General features: G+C 39.2%; 1 protein-coding gene across 5 annotated transcripts in view; it reads left to right on the top strand.

Annotated features, from left to right (window-relative positions):
* BBS9 (Bardet-Biedl syndrome 9) overlaps positions 1-20,593 on the top strand; it is a 518,471-nt gene that overhangs the window by 7,974 nt on the left and 489,904 nt on the right. For 3 of the 5 annotated variants that reach the window (XM_023739587.1, XM_023739586.1, XM_023739590.1), the window contains exons 2-4: positions 8,874-8,969; positions 15,694-15,844; positions 19,629-19,693. In XM_023739587.1, coding sequence (XP_023595355.1) covers positions 8,874-8,969; positions 15,694-15,844; positions 19,629-19,693 — 312 coding nt within the window. Of the gene's footprint in view, positions 1-8,846; positions 8,970-15,693; positions 15,845-19,628; positions 19,694-20,593 lie in introns of all 5 variants that reach the window. The other 2 variants (XM_023739589.1, XM_004385334.3) reach the window with 1 other exon arrangement.

The following is a 20,593-nucleotide window of genomic DNA, read 5'->3' as shown; positions in this document are numbered from 1 at the left end:
ATCATAGTCTAAAAAAGTTAATTAAAAATCAAAAAAAGAAATGCAAAAAAAGTTAATTTGTGAAGTACTTTCCTACAGTTTGAACATTGCAGTTATTAGAATTAATATTAGCAGTTAATAGCTTTTATAGTCTATGTGGGATGGCTCCATAGCCCACTTGTTTAGCGTTTTGGAGTAGATGGCCTGAGTTTAGATGCCACTTCCACACATACTGGTTATGACGACTTGGGCAGATCTTAACTTCTCTGCATTCAGGGATACCTGAATAATGGTACTTAAAATTTACTTCATAGGTTCTATTGTGAAGATTAAAATAGAATATTTCTAAAGAGCTTAGAATACTGCCTGGGACTTAGTATTAATAAATATTATTATTGCTCTACTTTTCAGTGAAGGGAGATGATAGCCATCTTTTGATAGCCATTTTTTGGTAATTTTTTTTTTTTCCTTAAAAAGGAAAACTGCTGGAGAAACCAGAAATCAACATTGAATGAATAGGGGTAAAATGCAAACCCTAGTTTCTTATTATTATTCAAGACAGTTGGCCAAACTAAATACAAATATCAGTTTATATTTTATTTTGTGTGATTTGATATACTTTTTGTTTTTGCAATAGAAAAGCCAGATTTCATGACTGAAAGAGACCCTATTTGTTGCCTTCCTTCTTCTCAACCTGCTAGTGCCCATCCTTCCCCCTCCAGCTGTTTACCTTAAAATCTCAAAGTCAAGAGTTTTAGTTATCTAGGGCTGCTATAACAGAAATATCACAAGTAGATGGCTTTAACACAGAGGAATTTATTTTCTCACAGTGAAGTAGGCTAGAAGTCCAGTTTCACAGTTTAGGAGGCAAGAAGTACAAATTCAGGATGCCAGCTCTAGGGGAAGGCTTTCTTTTTCTGTCAGCTCTGGGAGAAGGTCCTTGTCTCTTCAGCTTCTGCTTCTTGGTTCCTTGGAGATTTCATGTGTCTTGGCATCTGTCTTCCCTCATCTCTGCTTCTCTTGCTTGCTTGTTTAATCTCTTTGACATCTCAAAAGCTATTGACTCATGATACACCCTACACTAATCCTGTCATATTAACATAACAAAGACAGTGCATTCCCAAATGGGATTATAATTACAGGCATAGAGGCTAGGATTTACAACACATATTTTTGGGGGACACAGTTTAATCCATAACATCCTACCTTTTAGCCTCTCCAAAATTCATGCCCTTTCCACATGCAAATCACATTCACCCCATCACATCATCCCAGAAGTCTTAAATCAATTCCACGTTCAAAATCTCATCTTCTGAATCATCTAAATCAAATATGGGTGAGACTTTAGGCATATTTCATCCTGGGGCAAAATTCCTCTTCATCTGTGAACCTGTGAAATCTAGAATGCAAGTTATCTGCTTCCAGAGTACAATGGTGGAACAGGCACAAGAGAGACATTTTGCAGTGCAGTGCGTTACTTAATAAATATGGTCCTTCTTGCCATAGTCTTTTTAACTCCCACTAAATGACTGAGTGGGGCTATGCAAATGAGGTGTATGGAACTCTAACGAGGGGATTGGTCAGTTTTACCATTCTGCTAGGCTTAATTTAACGGGAGACACTGACAGAGAAAGAGTAGGTGCTGTAACATGAAGACAGGGAGAGCGAGACAGTGAGAAATAGTAGCAGAAAAACAGTGGTAGCAGAATGAGAAGACTGCAGGAGACCACAAGAGATGGTGTGGTAGCTTCCCAATCCACAGAGTGAGAAAGCTGAGTGCCTTTGAGCAGGAAGCTTGCTGGTGGAGTAGGGTGCCTGAGGGCACTTGGTGGAGCCGGGTTTGCTGACCCACAGAGCTAGAGCTGAGTGCCTTCAGGCCGAGGCTTACTGGCAGAGTGGGGTGCCTCTGGGCACTTATCAGTAGAGCTAAAAGAGCTTTATAACACTTGCCCAAGCAGGGCAGATGCCAGGCCCAGGGGCCAAGGGGCCAAGGGCCAGGGAAAGACCTGCCTGCAGACACTGTTGAGAAGAGGCTGTCTTGATCAAAGAACTGTATCATGAGTGTTCCTGAACCTGAATTGTAACCTGTTACTTCCCTAATAAACTTCATAATCATGAGTATCGTCTGTGAGTTCTGTGTGGCTGTTGCAACAAATTATCGAACTCAGCAGAGAAGTAAGAGTGTGCTGTGGGAGGGACAGGTGGTGTCAGATTAGTAAAAAGGGCTGGTAAGAGGACGTATGTCTGAGCTCTGCCTCATAGAAATCACCCTTGGACTGTTGATCTTGATTCTCCTTCCTTTTTGTGAAATTAGAGAAGGTCAGATGCTGCCCCCACACCATTCTTACATATTTGTTACAAATGGGAGAAATTGGAGGGAAAGAAGGGATAACAGGCACCAAGCAAGTCCAAAACCCAGCAGAACAAGGCTTGAAAATAATCTTCTCTTCTCTGAGACCATCTAAGCAATGGCCCTGCCCTCCAGACTCTGGGCGTTGGCCATGCTTTTTGGATTCTGGGTGAGACCTCTTGGCCCCGGACTTCGTCTCAGCCTTCCAGGCCCACTGGGAAGGCTTCTCTGCTCCCTAGGCTTTGGGTGGATCCATTGTCCTAGTCCGTCTGAGTGGCAACTCCACACCCTCTGCCCTGGCAAGCCCTGTTCTTTTGCCTCTTGGGTATGGAAGCCCTGCCCCCTCATCTTTGGGAGGTGGCCCCATACCCTGGGCACACCTTAATGATAACCCCGCACTCTGGAACCAAGTTGGTGGAGATCCAGTTCTTCGAAACCTAGGATGCTGTGGCCCTACCCTTTAAGATCCAGGAGACCATGGCCCCACCCCTTGAAATAGAGAAAGCCCTGCTTCTCTTGCTCCTTCCAACAGTTCTGCTGATATCTGAGCTGCTCCAGTGATGGTCCTTTTCTTTTCTTGGAGGATAACAGATATAGTTCCTTTGGCTTGTGTCTTAGTTATCTAGTGCTACTATAACAGAAATGCCACAAGTGGATAGCTTTAACAAACAGAAATTTATTTTCTCACAGATTAGGAGGCTAGAAGTCCGAATTCAGGGTGCCAGCTCTAGGGGAAAGCTTTCTCTCTCTCTTGGCTCTGGAGGAAGGTTCTTTTCTCTTCAGCTTGTTTCCTGGTTCCATGGAGATCTCCACGTGGCTTAGCATCAGTCTTCTCCCATCTCTTCTTCTCTTGCTTATTTGTTTAATCTCTTTTATATCCCAAAAGCTATTGACTCAGGATATACCCTACACTAATCCTGTCTCATTACCATAACAAAGACAGTACATTCCCAAGTGGGATTATAACCACAGGTTTATAGGCTAGGATTTACAACACATAATAGTGGGGGACACAAGTCAGTCCATAACATCTAGCCTCCAGTATCTTTCTGAGCTTGGAAGATGAATTACCGTTTTATATGAGTCTTAATTTGTGGGTTGTTTTTTTTTTCCTCAATGATGTGGGATGTCCTTCCAGAAGAAAGTGTAGAATTTATTTTTCTAACCTGAATTTAATTTGCTAATCCAGTGCTCTTCTGACAGAGCAGTAAATGTGCCCAAAATACAGGCGTTTCCTGTTTAAAATAAATGAAACTTAAAAAAAAAAATTGCTTTAATTATTTAATTATTTTAAACATAAATGAAGTATAAAGGGTAGTATAATGAATCCCCATGTATCCATCCCTGTTTACTCTTTTTTAGAAATAACAGCTTTGTTGAGAAGTAATACACCTACTATACAATTAATCCCTTCAAGCTTCCAAGAGTCATCTCTAGTGGTATAACACAGGATGCTCTTAATTCCCTCAGCAGTGAATTGTGACAACTCATGTGAAAAATTGTCTACAAGGGAAGTTTGTTAGAGGCATAGAACCCCGGGGTTTTTATGGAGGCAGTTCACGTAGGCACCCTCTGCCTATCACATATCAAAATTCAAGACTTCCAGCAGGAAACTAGGTATTCAGCATAAACTACGTTCTTTGTACAAAAATAGTTCAGGCACAGTGAGCACTCTTATTTGTTAGGCTAGCCAGAACCCTCCCGAAATCCAGTTTTCTCAATTCTAACTGAGGGCCAGCCTTATAAGCAGCCTTTCAAAGGATACCAGTCAGGCCTGCATGTAAACCCTTTACTGCACACATACTATATAATTTACTAATTTATTAGGTTTATTGTCTTTCTCGCCTCACTAGAATAAGCTTCTTAATGGCAAGAATTTTTGTTCGTTTTATTTTTTTAATGTATCTCCTGTACCTAGAACTGTGCCTGGCATATCAAAAACCAAACCTGTTGCTGTGGAGTCGTCTTTTCTTTAAAATATGCTTTTTATTTTATTTTATTGTACTTTAGATGAAGATTTACAGAACAAATAGTTTCTCATTAAATAGTTAGTACACATATTGTTTTATGACTATGGTTAACAACCCCACAACATGTCATCACTGTCGCTTCTCAGCATTGGGTTCCCTATTACCAGCTTTCCTGTCCCCTCCTGCCTTCTAGTCCTTGTCCCAGGACTGTTGTGCCCCATTAGTCTCGTTTTGTTTTATGGGGCTGTCTAATCTTTGGGTGAAGGGTGAACCTCGGGAATGACTTCATTACTGAGCTAAAAGGGTGTCCAGGAGCCATACTCCTAGGGTTTCTCCAGTCTCTGTCAGGCCAGTAAGTCTGGTCTTTTTTTGTGAGTTAGAATTTTGTTCTACATTTTTCTCCAGCTCTGTCCGGGACTCTCTGTTGTGCTCCTGGTCAGAGCAATCAGTGGTGGTAGCAGGGCACCATCTAGTTGTACTAGACTCAGTCTGGTGGAGTCTGTGGTAGTTGTGGTCCATTAGTCCTTTGGACTAATCTTTTCGTTGTATTTTGTTTTCTTCATTCTCCCTTGCTCCCGAAGGGGTGAGACCAGTGGAGTATCTTAAATGGCTAACAGGCTTTTAAGACCCCAGACGCTACTCACCAAGGTAGAACGTAGAACATTTTCTTTATAAACTGTATTTTGCCAATTGAGCTAGATGCTCCTGGAGACCATGGTCCGCTGTGGAGTCGATTTTGACTCATAGCAACCCTATAGGACAGAACAGAGCTGCCTCATAGAGTTTCCAAGGAGTGGCTGGTGGTTTTGAACTGCCGACCGTTTGGTTAGCAGCTGAGCTCATGCAGTAGGTACTCAATAAATATTTTTTGAATGAATAAATAAAGTATACTGGTACATTTTAGCACAGTGCCAGAAATTGGGTCTGTGTGGCTGAATACAGGTAGGCATCATACTCTCCCATTGTAATCTGTTACTGGTTTTCTTGTATCTGAATGAAATTAAAGCAGCTTAACAGTACACCAAAAGAGTAATTTGGTAACCTGATGGACTTTGGACACGCATGCGGTCAATAGGCATGTTGACTAAAATTTTTTATCTACCTGCCTACTTTTTCTAACTTCAACTCATTTCTGCCTCATCTTATTTACTTTTTCTGGTGGTTTCATTATTTATGATCCTTTTATCTCTACCTTGGTAATGTCATGGAAAACCTTTGAACTGGGAGCTTAGTGGCTGTCAGATTCACAAACTTTGGTTGGAATGGGTTTAGTGATTCTGTTCCGATTTGAAGCTGTACTGTAATAGACCAGGTGCTTTGAAGCAGGTCCAGGGAAAACATGAGACTATCTAGGTTGATTTTGGGTCAGGAGAGGATTTACAGTGACCTAGGTGGTATTCAGGGGGAAAAGTTGGGGAGCATTCTGACTGGGCTATAAGAAAGTGATGTATCTTTGTCCTGGTGCTCCAGTAGTGTGGCACATTACAATTTCCTATGTATCTGGAGTACATAAATGAGAATATATGGCATTTATTAAATAATGTTATTTCCTTGTCAAATAAACAAATCCAATAAAAGTACAATAAAAGGGTTTATTGCATTTCTTTAAGACTTAATGCCAGATCTGAAGTTTAGTCATCTGCCAATTTGTATGGTTATTTAGTGCCATTAGTAATAATGACTGATGCAGATGTTTTTCAGAAACCATCCCACGTATGTTAAAGTTCATCGTACATTTATCTGCTGACTATGTAATTTTCCTTCACTTCCATCAAGACCCTGCCTTTATCTGACTAATTTTTCTTCTTAGCATAAAAAGAGGAACACAGATGGAAACTTTCCTCTTTCCTCCCTCTCTCCCTCCCTTTGTCCGTCTCTCTTTTTATTTCTTTTTTTTAACCTTTTCATTTTGAAATAATTTCAGACTCCCATAGAAGTTGCGAAAATAATACAGAGAGCTGTACCCTTCACCCACCTTCCCACAATGATAGCATTTTGCAAAACCACAGTACAATTATTAACACCATTAAATAGACATTAGTACAAGACTATAATTAAACTACAGATGTTATTTGGATTTCACCAGATTTTCATATTACATATACCCTTTTTTTTTGGTATATAGTTCTAAGAAATTGAATTTAGTCACATGAAACCACGACCAGAGTTAGGATACAGAACTGTTCCATAATCCCAAAGAAATTTCCTTGTACTGCCCCTTTACTGTCACACCTTCTCCAACCCTAACTCCCGGCAATTTCTGTTCTGTTCTCCATTAGTATAATTTTATCATTTTGAAAATGTTTTAATAATGGAATTATGTAATATATGAGCTTTTGATATTGGATTTTTTGTTTTCACTCAGTATAATGCCCTTGAGATTCATCCAAGTTGTATCAATACTTATTTTTTATTGCTGAGTTGTATTCCATGGTATGAGTGTAGCACAGTTGGTTTAACCGTTTGCACATTAAAGGACATGGGGTTTTTCCTGGATATAGGTTTTTTCAAAAATGATAAGAAGAAGTAAAAACTATAGCAATGACTAACATTTACTGAGTGCTTATTAAGTGTCAGGTATTGCACTAAGTGCTCTACTGCATTCTTATTTAATTCTTACAATACCCCTCTTACCTTTATTTTATGGATGAGAAAGCTGTGGTAGAGGGAGGCTTAGTAACTTTTAGTAACTTGCCACTGGTTGCATGGTTAGTACATGGTGTGGAGCGAGGATTCAAATGGCTGGTTCCAGAGACTGCACTTTTCTTTTCTTTTTTGTATTTTTTATTTTTGGTGAAGCTATACACAGCAAAGCATGCATGAATTCAACAATTTCTACATGTACAATTCAGTGACATTGGTTACATTCTTCAAGTTGTGCCACTGTTCTGGATATCCTTTTCTGAATTGTTTTGAATCATCAGAACAAACTCACTGCCTCCTAAACATCTCATCCAACTGTTTGAATTGCTGTTCTCTCTCTCTGATCTCATATAAATAATTCTTTAAAAGAACACAATGCTCAAGGCAGACCTTCTTTTCTAATTAAACTCAGCTATTGTTTGGTTTAAAGATGACTTCAGGGGTTATTTTCAGTTTAAGCTTTAAAGATTTCCTTAGAGCAGAGTTTCGGGGGTCATCCAGCCTCAGTGCAGAGCCTGAACTTTTCACCACCATTTTACTCTTGGCTAATTTCTTGGCCAACTTTGTATGAAAGCAGGAGGCCTTAGTGTTTATGCTTAGCCCAGGCTGAAGGCCTGCTGTTGAGAAACAGGTAGATCTACATTAAAAAAGAAAAATCTTTTAATGACCATTTAAATCACTGTAGCAGGAAGGAAAACCTCATTTATGTTAGATAAAAGTGAACTCTTTTAGGATCTCAGGCATTTGACGTTTGTATTGTAATTTCAAAGGTCCAGTGTGCTTTCACATGCACCATATAGGTAACTCAGAGGAAGATATCAAACCCATTGCCATCGAGTTGATCAGTTCCATCTCACAGTGACCCTATGGGACAGGGTAGAACTGCCTCATAGGGTCTCCAAGGCTGTAATCTTTACAGAAGCAGACTGCCACATCTTTCTCCCGCAGAGCAGCTGGTGGATTCGAACTGCTGACCTTTCCAGTTAGCAGCTGAGCACTTAACCACTGCACCACTAGGGCTCCTTCAGTGGAAGACAGGGCTGGTATATCCTCTTTCTGGATGAGGACTCAAAGCACAGAAAGGTTATATGGGTTGCCTAAGGACACAGGTAGTTAGTGGCATAAATGGACCTGTAATTCCAGTTCTCCTGGTTCTTTTTAGTGTGACTGTTCCTCTTCCATCTTGCCTTTCTACAGCTTATAAAGGGAGAGGCAATGAGTGCGTGAATGCTTGTAATGTGCCACTTTTGGCACTAGCCATTTGACACATTTGATTTCATTTGCTCTTCATACCAACTCATTGAGACAGGAGATACTGCATTCTTTCCAAAAAGAAAACTGAAGGGAAGTTAAGTAGTTTGCTAAGGATGTATATGCAAAATATTGCTGGTAGAATTTGAATCTTGACCCTTTAAAGAATATACATATACGTATAAAAAAACCTGTTGCCGTCGAGTTGATTCTGATTCATGGGGACCCTATAGAACAGAGTAGAACCTCCCCAAAGAGTTTCCAAGGAGCAGCTGGTGGTTTTGAACTGCTGACGTTTTGGTTAGCAGCTGTAGCTCTTAACCATTGTGCCACCAGGGCTCTAATATATATATATATATATATATATATATAGTTACTTTGTGCAGTTGTCTCCTAAATATCCCAAAAAGAGAGTTAGCCCAGTCTAAAAGTAGAATTTGGCTTACCAATGGCATTTATAAATATCTGATAAATGTTTCCAACCATTTGGGTTTGTAGTTTCACGTATGTCTATAAAATGTTTAAGTACATAAAGTTAATACAGAATGGTTCTTTTCAAAGATGTCCAAGTTTATTTGCTGTAGCCACCTTAAAAGATAATTAATTCATGGTGTGAAATGGATTTTTATTATAAATAAATGCTTTCTTTTTAGAGTGAAAGAAAATGTCTTTATTTAAAGCCCGTGATTGGTGGTCTACTGTTCTGGGAGAGAAAGAAGAATTTGATCAAGGCTGTTTGTGTTTGGCTGATGTTGACAATAGTGGAAATGGACAAGGTAAGTAGCTTATGACCATACATTTTGGAGGAAAACTTTCCAGCAATGAATAAAAAATGCTTTCCCTTTTTAAATGTGTACTTCATAGAACTTAAGTAACTGTCATAATTTTGCCCTAATTTTGAAAGTAGTTCTTCTTCTCAAGTAATATTTAAGTAGCAGGCTAATATATAGAGTTCTTATTTCTCTAGTGAGGTATAGTTTTGAGTTGATTCTATCATATTTGCTGGAATTAATAGAAAAATATTATAAAGCATCACCTTAGTTGTTGCAAAATTAGGTTTCATAGGTCCAGTAAAAATATTTTAAATTTTGAAAATTTTTATTTTTAGAAATTATTTGACATAAAAATTATATATATTTTTTATTGGGTTGGGAAGCCACTCATACTAGAGTGCAGAAATTATGTTAGCTCTATTTGTTGGTAGAAAACAATTGTTAAATCATTGCTTTCTTTTTCACATTATGATATTAAAAACAACATCCTATCTTATTATTATATTCTCTTCTGTGTATCTTTTCTTTGCTTTTTTAGAGTGGTCTTTAAAACATTTTAGCTCTGTATCAGTGCTATTTGAAATTTGTATTTGGTTTTAATAATCTACAATCATAAGCTTTTTTTGTAGTTCAGATAGTCTTTGACCTCTTAGATAGAAAACTTCTTATAACTAATCTTTTGTTCACTTTATGTAAAAATTGTCCCTTTACATTTTTCTTTATTTTATTTCTTTTGCCTATAATAAAAACAGAGCCCACCAGTAGAATCTGGGAAAAGAAAGTGAAATGGGAAAATTATTTTGGGAAAGAATAAGAGTGGGAGGTACTAATCTGTATTGAGCCCCTACTAAATTGTTTCTAAGGAAAATCAGGGCCCTGCCCTCCCACCTGGAGGAGGTAGGAAGGCCTTCTATTCAGAGAATGTCCTTAGGAGGTTCCTCAGAGATTGTCTGCTGTGCCTCTCCAGCCCAACTCTTTTTTAAAGCTTATGGTCCCCCTATTATTTAATAACATAAAAGAGTCATACCTGTCAGAGAGAACAATTCAAACCTGCCTCATCTAGTTAAACCTCAGCTTAGTTGGAAGCTATACTTTTTTGACTGAAAAACATGCTGTTCACCATCCATTTCTATTAGAGCTCCCTAACTGGTGTAAGGGAGCCACCGTGGGTTACTGATATGCTGAGATTTGCTTCCTCCCTAATTTGTAGCCAGCTGTGGGCAGCTTCTTCTTTTTTCCTAAGTATGTTATACAAAAATTATTATGTGTATGTGTACCAAGAAGAAAGTGACACTGATTGTTATTTCAAAAAGCCTGGAGCGCCTGCATCAGAATTACCTAGTGTGATTATTATATATGAAGTTTCCATCCCAGATCTATAATGCCCTAAAAGATCATATTCTCTGGGAGTAGGGTTTAGGAATCTGCATTTTTGATCATCTCCAGAGTTGAATGGTACGCACACTATAAAGTTTGAGAATTACTGTTCTTGATTTTATGGAATAGAAGATGATCCAGAGCAGTTTTGGACATATTCTGTTTGAGATAGAAATTACAGAACAGAGATACAGAGATTTGGAGGTGAGCAGTAAGCACATTGTATTTGAAGCCCTGAACATGGATAAACATGCAAAGGGCAAGGAGGTGGAGTAAGAGGGAAGGGAGTTTAGGACTGTAACCTGGAGAATCAGATCATTAAAGGGGAAGGTTTGGGAAGAGCCAGTAAGAAATTCTGAGAAAGAAGGGCAGAGAGGCAGGAGAACCAGTTGGGCTGGTCCCTGGGAGGCAAGTTTCAGTGATTTTTAGTAGTAAAAAATTTCCATGCCATTTAGCACCAAGTGGCTCATTAGTGTCCTTGGTGAGGGTGGATGAGTGGGCACAATGGTAACAAAATTCAGATTTGCAGTCAGTGAAGGAGTGAGTGGGAGGTGAGGAAGACTGTGAGTATTTATCACTCTTTTAAGAAGCTTTAAGAAGCTTAACTGTGAAGGGAAGATTAGAGAATGATGATTGTGAATAACAGGGTAAAGAGAAGTGGGAAAACTACAGTGTATGATATAGAACATAGTTGATGGGATCCAGGGAAGACAGTTGAGATGGGATCAGATATGCAGATGGAAGAGTTAACCTTGAACAGGTGTGGAAACCCTTTTTTTTTCTGTGATAGAAGGCAAAAAGGTAAGAATGGATACAGATGGAGAGAAGTTTTCAGGTTGGGTTGGGAATTTAAGACAGTAATGGCAGTTGACCCATCCCTACTTTCTCTGAGGTGATCAGAGAGTGAAAGGGAGGTTTGTAGGCATGTTGAAATTGTTTCAGGAGAAGCTGACTTGGTACATAAAAGAATTCCTGGCTAACCTTGAGAGCTAGCTAAAATTAGCCAACGTATATTTAAAGCGGTACTTACTCTTCCTGATTTTATCAACTTAAGATTCAGATGAGAGAGAGAGGGAGAGAGAGAGAATGAATGAATGAATTAATTAATATGAACCTGAATAGTCCATCTTAGATTACATATTAATCTGGCCAGCGGGCAGAGTTCATACTAGAATCGGAGTAGAAAACACATAAGACTGACTAAAAAAATAGCTCTTAACATTTCTCTCTAAGCTACTAAGCATTTATACCTCATATAGGGCAACCATCCCTTGTACAACTTCACACACATACACGTCCTCACCCCTCTGTTCAGGGTGATAACCATGTTTACTTCCTGCTTCAGAGGATTTCGTGGAGCCCCTGCTCAGTGAAGCCATGCTCTCTGGGTGATGTCCCCTTCTCTTGTTGTTTAGTCACTATCCTGTTCCAACCTTCTGTTCTCTCTAGACTAAGTGGTACGTATAATCAGTATTCACACATCCTGTATGTAATAGTTGAGAAAGGGAAGAAGTGAAGAAAAAATTTAAATTTAACGTGCAGGAGTAGGAAAAATTGTATGTAATTTTAGAAAGTCATATTGGGAGCTACGTTCCTCATTTTTACGACAAGTCACCGGCTGTATAACTACAATACTGCTATTGTTATTATTGCCTTTAACCAGCCTGATATCTACTGAGGTTCTTGGTCCAGGGTGGGAGATGAGGAGACCAGGGAAATGATCTTGTCCTTTATTCTTGAGGGATCTGGAACATTGATGGTTGCCTGAAGAGGTTTACAGTAGTTTTATTTACCACTGGGCCAGGCGGTATGAGAAGGGGCCCACAGAGAACCTTGGGTTTCACTCAGATTTCCCCAGCCCCCAATGTGTATGAGCTGTCCTATTTTGTCTTTCCACAATCAGATACCCAGCCAACACTGTTTTCCTTTAACCTAGTAACATTAGGAAACCAAAATGTCATTGTGGCATTTTCAGCTTCCATTTGGGGAACTATTATCACATCTTCTGAAAACATTCTCGCAATACCAGATATGGGAAGCAGGAGTTTTAAAAATGGGTCGTTAAGTATAACGGTGACAGATGCCACCTCTATATTTACCCTTTGGGTTCTAAACTCATATATATGCGAGTGTATTACATGTGCTACATTTGGAAAGACAAGACCTCAGCCTCCCAGCAGGTGATGTTACTGATCTTTCTAGAGACCATTCTACCATTATATAAAGCGAGCAGATTCTAGGCGATCGGGGTATGTGATTAGACTGGTGAGTCCCCTGACATCACCTTGCTTTTTCACTGTGAAGTGAGTTTCTTGGTCAGAAGCTGTGATGTGTAGGTTTATATGATGGTATATAATGTGCTCTAAGTACCATGAGTTGGAATTGACTCCACGACAATGGCTTTGGTTTTGTTTTAAGCACCATGAATCATGGTTATTGGCTTGATGGCTTGGGGATAGGAAATCTAGAATATGTGGTTTATCCAAGAAAGATAAGTATCACCCCTTCCGTTTGCTGTCAGGTAGATGGGTGTTCAGCAGTGATGGTAGCCAGGTTGACTTTGATGAGGAGAGTACCATGGCTTTTTAGCTTCCATTTTCTGCCACCATATTATTTTGTTCATGAATCCATTGTGGACTGTCTGGGGAAGTCAGACTGAGGGAATCACTCTGATTCTGAAGATTCTCTTGTCATTAGAAGGAATGTTGTCATTTTCAGACTCTGGACCCATTCTAAGAATTTTGTCAACATGCCCTTCCCTCAGACCTCAAATCTATAACTTTGTTTCTTTCTTGGCTTCGATCATCTGGTCACTGATAGTTACTGCTCAGAATCAGTATAGATCTTTATCCCGACATCCTTTCCTTCCAGGCAAAATCATAGGTAAGCTATGCTGCTTCACGTTTAGTCCTCTGCGAGGACTTTCTTTGTTGTTTTTCAGGGCCAGTCTTAAGTAGGGCATTCTACTTCCAGCTAGTGTCAGACTATCACACAGTAATCTTAAAAGAAGTCTTCAGTTTTTTTTTTTTCCTGTTAATCCTTTCTTATTTGCCCTCAGGGAGCTCCCTAACAGAGAATGGTAGCAGTGTGGCAAGAACAGACTCATAGGCAGAATGTTTATGAAATTAGTTATATTTGATTCAGAGCCTTCTGTAGTGAGTTGCTAATATCCTATTTTTACTTGACCGAAGAGTGATGCTCTTTACCTCCAACTTTATGGTGAGGTGGATCAGTTAGCTTCTGATTCGTGATAGACAGATTAGGTCACATCATCACTTGGTATTCCATGATTGGTATTTAGCGTCTACTAGAGTCCATAAATAATTCAGGAATTGTTTCTTAAAAGGTGTATAATTTTCTGTTAAAGAGGATGAAGCTCTATTCAAAAACTCAGGGGTACTCTCTGTCATTCTCATATTGGGACTTTACATACACTATCCCAATTTACTGTAACAACCCAAACCCATTGCTGTCGTGTCAGTTCTGACTCATAGTGACTCTATAGGACAGAGTAGAACTGCCATATAGGGTTTCCAAGGCTGTAATCTTTACAGAAGCAGACTGCCACATCTTTCTCCCACGGAGTGGCTGGTGGGTTTGAAGCACTGACCTTTTGGTTAGCAGTCCAGCACTTAACCACTGTGCAACCAGGGCTCCTTCAATTTACCACAGACATTTAAAAAACATTAGATCTAAAAATATTAGGAGAGTCTGTTATACTTTAAACTATACCAACTGGAAAGCCTGCTCTTGCTTTGGGAATTCAAAACTGTCAGGTTTTTGGGTCACGTGGTAAAAGGGTTGGAGTATGTTTCAGTTAGGATGTGCTAGGTTGTGTGGTCATAGCACCCAACCTCAAAAGCTCAGTGGCTTATTTTAATACAAAAAAATTTTTTTTTATTCACCAGGTGTTTCTTGAGCACTTGTGCCAGGCATGTTCTGCACGTGATTGTACATGGTTGCAGTCAGAACTTACCTACCCTTTTGTAGCCCACCTTTCTACTTACTGTAGCATAAGCAGCATTTCCCTCAGTGTGTTTTGCTGAGCACAAGGTACCCCATGACGAAAAGATTTCATGGCCAAGAAGGCAGGTTACAGCCCTTCTTTTGGCAGCTCACAACTCAGTTTCTTTTCTTGGTAGTTCTTTTACTACCTGATGTCTAAACATCCTGGTCCGTCTTCTCTTCTTCATTTACACTCGCTCCCTATGTGAACTCATCCAGTCTCACAGACTAAACCATTGATATTCTAAGACTCCCACGTTTCTCTCTCCAGCACTGACCTGCCCTGAGCTGCAGTTCTTTATATCCAGCAGTCTTCTTGGAATCGCCACTTGGATGTCTAATAGGGAACTCAGACTTAATATGTATAAAACAGAATCACTGATTCTTCTGTTCTTTCTCAAATCTTCGCCACCTTAATAAATGGTACCACTATCTTTGTAGCTGCTGAAGCCTGAAACCTAGGAATTATTATTTTTATTTTTTTAAGAAATCAACACAAATTTATTATCTTATAGTTCTGGAGTTTAGAAGTTTGAAATGGGCCTCACTGGGGTAAAATCAAGGTATCTGCAGGGTTGCATTCCCTCCTGGAGGCTTTAGAGAGAATCTGATTTCTTGTCATTTGCAGCTTCTAGAGGCTGTCCCCTTTCCTTGGCCCATGGCCCCTTCCTTCATCTTCAAAGCCGTCAACATCTGGCTGCTGTCATTTCTCTGGTTCTTCTTTTCTGCCTCTCTCTTCTACTTTTTTTTTTCCTCAAAAAAAATTTTTTTATTGTGGTAAATATATAGATAACAAAACATTTGCCATTTCAACAATCTTCACATGTACAGTTCAGTGACATTATGTTCATCCTATTGTTCATCCATCACCATTAACCGCTAGCAAATTCTTCCTTCACCTCTAACAGAAGTTCAGTGTCCCCTAAGCGCTGTGTCTTCCTTTCCTCCTCCCTCCTGCCTGCCCCTAGTAACCACTAATACACTTTGATCTCTATACACTTACCTTTTCTAGATATTCCATGTAAGTGGGATCATACAGTATGTGTTCTTCTGTGTCTGACTTATTTCACTCAGCATCATGTTTTCAAGGTTCATCCCTATTGTAGCAGGTATCAGAACTTCATTTCTCTTTATTATGGCTGAATAATAGATATCCTTTTTAATACAGTATTTTATTTAATTACATCTCCTATTGGCGGAGTGACCTTTGTATATGAAGCAAGACTGGATTCTTTTAATTTTTGTATTTCTCTTTTAGACATTAGAAAGATTATTTACAAAGATGTTTTGTTGCTAATGTTTGTTTTTTCTTATACATTAAATAAAAAAAAAAATCTCTCTACAGATAAAATAATTGTGGGTAGCTTCATGGGATACCTAAGGATCTTTAGTCCTCATCCTGTAAAAACAGGCGATGGAGCTCAAGCTGAAGATTTGCTACTAGAAGTGCATTTACGAGATCCAGTACTTCAAGTGGAAGTAGGAAAATTTGTTTCGTAAGTACATTGCGCTAATTCTAGTACTTTATCTTACTTGAAGCATTTCTGCCCTTACTGTGTCACTTTTGTGGATTCTTCAAAGAAGAAAAGACTCTCCATAAATCAAGTATATTTTCTAGATACTATCACCTAGATGTTCCTTATGTGTTGAAAGCTTTTTATGTGGAAATCTGTACATTTAAGATAAAACAATTTAGGGCCTTTTTATACTAATAGAGACCTAAGTTGCCTGATGTATCAGAAGCTTAAAGGAAAAGAGGTAAGCTTTTGAAAATAACTAAATAAAGAAATAGAAAGTATTCACTTACCTAAAGAACTAATGGCCCAAGTTATATAAATGTCTGTTTAAATAATTAAACAAAGTAGCAGATAACCTTTACTTTTTGGCTCATAACCTTGAAGTTTTAAACAAATTACTTATTCCTACTATAGTTTCTGGAAAGAAGACAGCTCAACCCACAAAGTGTTCTCCTTACAAGAGCTTTGTTTCAAAGTACTTTGCTTTCAAACCTAGTTTATTTTAGAAAGTCTTGTTAGTTTGCATTTTGTGTATATATCTGCTATTTTACTGTTGATATTGCTGATTTTATCTTATTTTCATACATGAATTTTCTTAAAATCAAGCTTGTTGTATTAATCCTTCAAAAATATTAGCTGTGAAAAGGTTTAAACACAAAAAGAAACAATCTTTGATGGTTACGAGGCAGAGGAGGAGTGGGGAGGGAAAAACACTAAATAGACAATAGATGAGTGATAACTTTGGTGAAGGGTAAGAAGTACACAATACTGGAGAAGCCAGCACAACTTGACCAAGGCAAGGAAGGTCATGGAAGCTTCACAGACTCATCCAGACTCCCTGAAGGACTGAATTACTGGGCTGAGGGCTGTGGACCATGGTCTCAGGGGACATCTAGCTCAATTGGCATAACAAAGTTTATAAAGAAAATGTTCTACATCCTACTTTGGTGAGTAGTGTCTGGAGTCTTAAAAGCTTTGTGAGTGGCCATCTGAGATATTCCACTGGTCTCACCCCATCTGGAGCAAAGGAGAATGAAGAAAACCAAAGACACAAGGGAAAGATTAGTCCAAAGGACTAATGGATCACAAGTACCACAGCCTCCACCACCAGACTGAGTCCAGCACAACTAGATGGTGCCCAGCTACCACTACCCACTGCTCTGACAGGGATCACAATAAAGAGTCCTAAATAGAGCTGGAGAGAAATGTAGAACAAAATTCTAACTCACAAAAAAAAGACCAGTCTGACAGAGACCGGAGAAACCCTGAGAGTATTGCCCCCAGATACCCTTTTATCTCAGTACTGAAGTCACTCCTGAGGTTCACCCTTCAGTCAAAGATTAAACAGGCCCATAAAACAAAATGAGACTAAATGGGCACAGCAAACCAGGGGCAAGGACAAGAAGACAGGAGGGGAGAGGAAAGCTAATAATGGAGAACCCAAGGTGGAGAAGGGGAGAGTGTTGACATGTCATGGGGTTGGCAACCAATGACACGAAATAATGTGCATTAATTGTTTAATGGGAAACTAATTTGCTCTGTAAACCTTCATCTAAAGCACAATAAAAAAAAACTAAGTGTGAAAAGTTGGTCTTGTTTTTCCCAATCTTCTCTTTTTGAGCCTCCTTTTGTTTGCAGGAAGGGCCCTGGGTAGCACAAATGGTTTATGCTTGACTGTTAACCTAAAGATTGGTAGTTTGAGCCTACCCAGTAGCACCACAGAAAAAAGGCCTGGTGATCTGCTTCTGTAAAGATTACAGCCAAGAAAAGCCTGTGGAACAGTTCTACTCTGCACACATGGGGTCGCTATGAGTTGGAATTGACTCTTTGGCAATGGGCTTGGTTTTGATTTTTGCTTGCGAGTAGTGAGTGCCCTCTGAAGTCAGAGCAGTGCTCTGTGCACTGGATTCTGCCTTGCTCCATTTGCCCGTCATAACTTATTGACCTCACGTGCCATTTTTCAGAGCCCTGCCTTCTGCTAGAAAGCTGAACAACCACTCATGTGTGGTAACTCTCTGCTAGTGATGTGTTTCATTCTGATGGGAAGTTGAAGTTGTAGCCTGGATCTGTTAGGCCAGGGTATGAGATGGGACTTTTATGCGCTGTGACAGGCTGGATCGAGGAGATTTTATGACTGATGTGGCTGGGAAATACCTACTCCATCTAAAAGCAGATGATGATTAGGTGCTCATTGTGTACCTAGCACATTAAACCCAAAAAACCTCAAACCCGTTGCCGTCCAGGCAATTCTGACTCATAGCGACCCTATATAGGACAAGTAGAACTGCCCCATAGGGTTTCCAAGGAGTGCCTGGTGGATTCAAACTGCCGACCTTTTGGTTAGCAGCCGTAGCTGTTAACCACTATGCCAACAGGGTTTCCGTAGCACATTACGCATAACGGATCTATAAAGGAGGCAAAAGGATTCTTGCCTCTAAATAGCATTTTTTACTTTTCTGTTTTTTAAAAGTATAATGCCATCACAGTTCCAAGTGTGTTTCTCAGCTATGTGGTCACTAGTTGGAAGGGGAAGAGGTTAACATGATTGAGTGGATACTGTTCTAGGCCCTTTATAGATATCGTCTCATTAATCTTATAATCTTATAAGGCAGATATGACCTGCGTTTATAGATAAGGAAAGTGGAGCTTAGAGTACAAGATCACACAGCCAGGATTGAGACCCAGATCTATTTAACTCCATACTTTACTATCTTTCCATGACATCATACTCCTTTCCTGTTGGAAAAAATGTTTTGAGGATCTGAGGTACATATAAAATTTTTTTGAAGGCGATATAAAAAAAAGTGATAGTTGTACATATTACAAATATTTTCTGGAGATGAGTATTTGTATATCCATTGTAAAAATGTTTTGCAGGTATTAATATTGTAGGTATTATCTAATATAATTCTTATTTTATAAATGAGAAAGTAACTGATTTAATCTCTGAGAGATTAAATGAATTAGCAAGGTGTAGAATCAGAACCCTTATCCAGGCCTTCAGGCTTCAGTTATAGTCCTGGTAGTTTGGCTTTATATTAGAGGTTGTACACTGGTGGCCTGTTTGTAGCTGTGGACTAAATCTCAAACAGGAATAAACTACCAATATCACTACTATACTTCCCGGCTCATCCAGTGGTTTCTATAGAGAGCAGCATGGTATGATCTAGAAATCTCAAATCCAAAGTCTCCAAGGATCAAGCAGGTAGATAGAAACAAGTACAGGGTGTAAATGGCTGTGATCAATTGAAGACTGGGGCCAGACTAAAGGAGGCTGCTACTATTCAGTTCTGGGCTTGTGGCCAGATCTCCACATTTTAAAGGAAAAGCCAGAGAGCAGGGATTTTTATGGGAAGTCTCCTTGTTCTTAAAAGTTGGCAAATCTTTTAAATTTGAAACCTCTTATTTTCCAAAGGGGAAACAGGCTCAGAGAGATTAAGTTACTTGCCCAAGGTCACAGGTTGATTAGTCAGAAAGCCAGGGCCAGCCCTTGGATCTCTTTATTATGGGAGAGCACTCCTGAAGGGGCCTCCTACAGGCTCCATTGACTTCAACCTGAAGGCAGCTCTTTGAGGCAGAGTATTGAACCTCTGGGATTACCACACTGGCCGTTTGTTGTTAAATGTGTTTTTAAGTTCAGAATGTTATCTGTGAATTGTTTAGTTTACCCACAGTAGGCTGAAGTTGTGATATCTTTTAAAAATTATTTACCCTTTTTTTAATTATATGTGAAACTATATTTAAAAACTTTTCCATTTTTCAGAGGTACTGAAATGCTTCATTTGGCTGTTTTGCATTCTAGAAAACTTTGTGTCTACGCTGTCTCAGGTAAGAAACATCTTTTTCTAGTGTAGACATCTTATTAATAACTGGGATTCTGACCAAGAATAGATATTCTTTAGTGTTGACAGAGAACACAGAACATTTGGCTGAAGATTTTCTTGTTCTTGGTTAGCATTTTCCTATTGTTCATTTATTCTTTCAGATACTTTGACTATTACTTTTTCTGGGTCTGCTATTTCAGTACATACTTATATTTTTGGTAGAGGGTTCCTTATAATCTTCCTTCCAGGAATTGTGTCCCGAATTGCCTACAGCTAATAGAGGCCAGTTTTGAGTACTTAGGACACTTGAGTCTTAAGAAATGTTCAACAACAACATCAAAATTCATTAGATGCTGAGTCATAGTGATTTAAAGAAGTGTTTTCTCTTTACAGTTCTAATTTCTTGGTTTACGGTTGTATTCACTGAACCAATCTTCAAGTCTCTTAGTTTGAGGCTTAGTCAGGTTTCATCTGCTAACACAGTTCTCTGGGTACAAGAATGATAGTTAACTGTGGTTTGGTTTCAGCATTTTGACCCTTATTAAATATAAAAGGTAATCTTTTTGTTCTGTTTCAGTTATTAGATAAATGTTAGTTCAAGTTGGGAGACTTATTTTTGTGGATGTCAATGTTGGGAACATTTTTTTTTTTTTATTGTAGTTTAGATGAAGTTTACATTTCAAGTTAGTCTTCCATCCAGAAATTTAGACATACATAGTTATGTCCTTTCCACCCCTGATTCCCCATGTCCATTCAACCAGCTCCTAACCCTCTCTGCCTTCCCATCTCACCTCTGGACAGAAGCTGCCTGTTTAGTCTCTTGTATCTACTTGATCTAAGAGGCACACTCCTCACGAGTATCACAGTCCAGTCCAGCCCAATCCCTGTCTGAAGAGTTGGCCTC

Source organism: Trichechus manatus, unplaced genomic scaffold (genome assembly GCF_000243295.1).
Source record: "Trichechus manatus latirostris isolate Lorelei unplaced genomic scaffold, TriManLat1.0 scaffold00137, whole genome shotgun sequence".
Taxonomy (NCBI): Eukaryota; Metazoa; Chordata; class Mammalia; order Sirenia; family Trichechidae; genus Trichechus; species Trichechus manatus.
The sequence above is the reverse complement of the archived record's forward strand: the minus strand, read 5'-3'. Positions and strand labels throughout refer to the sequence as shown.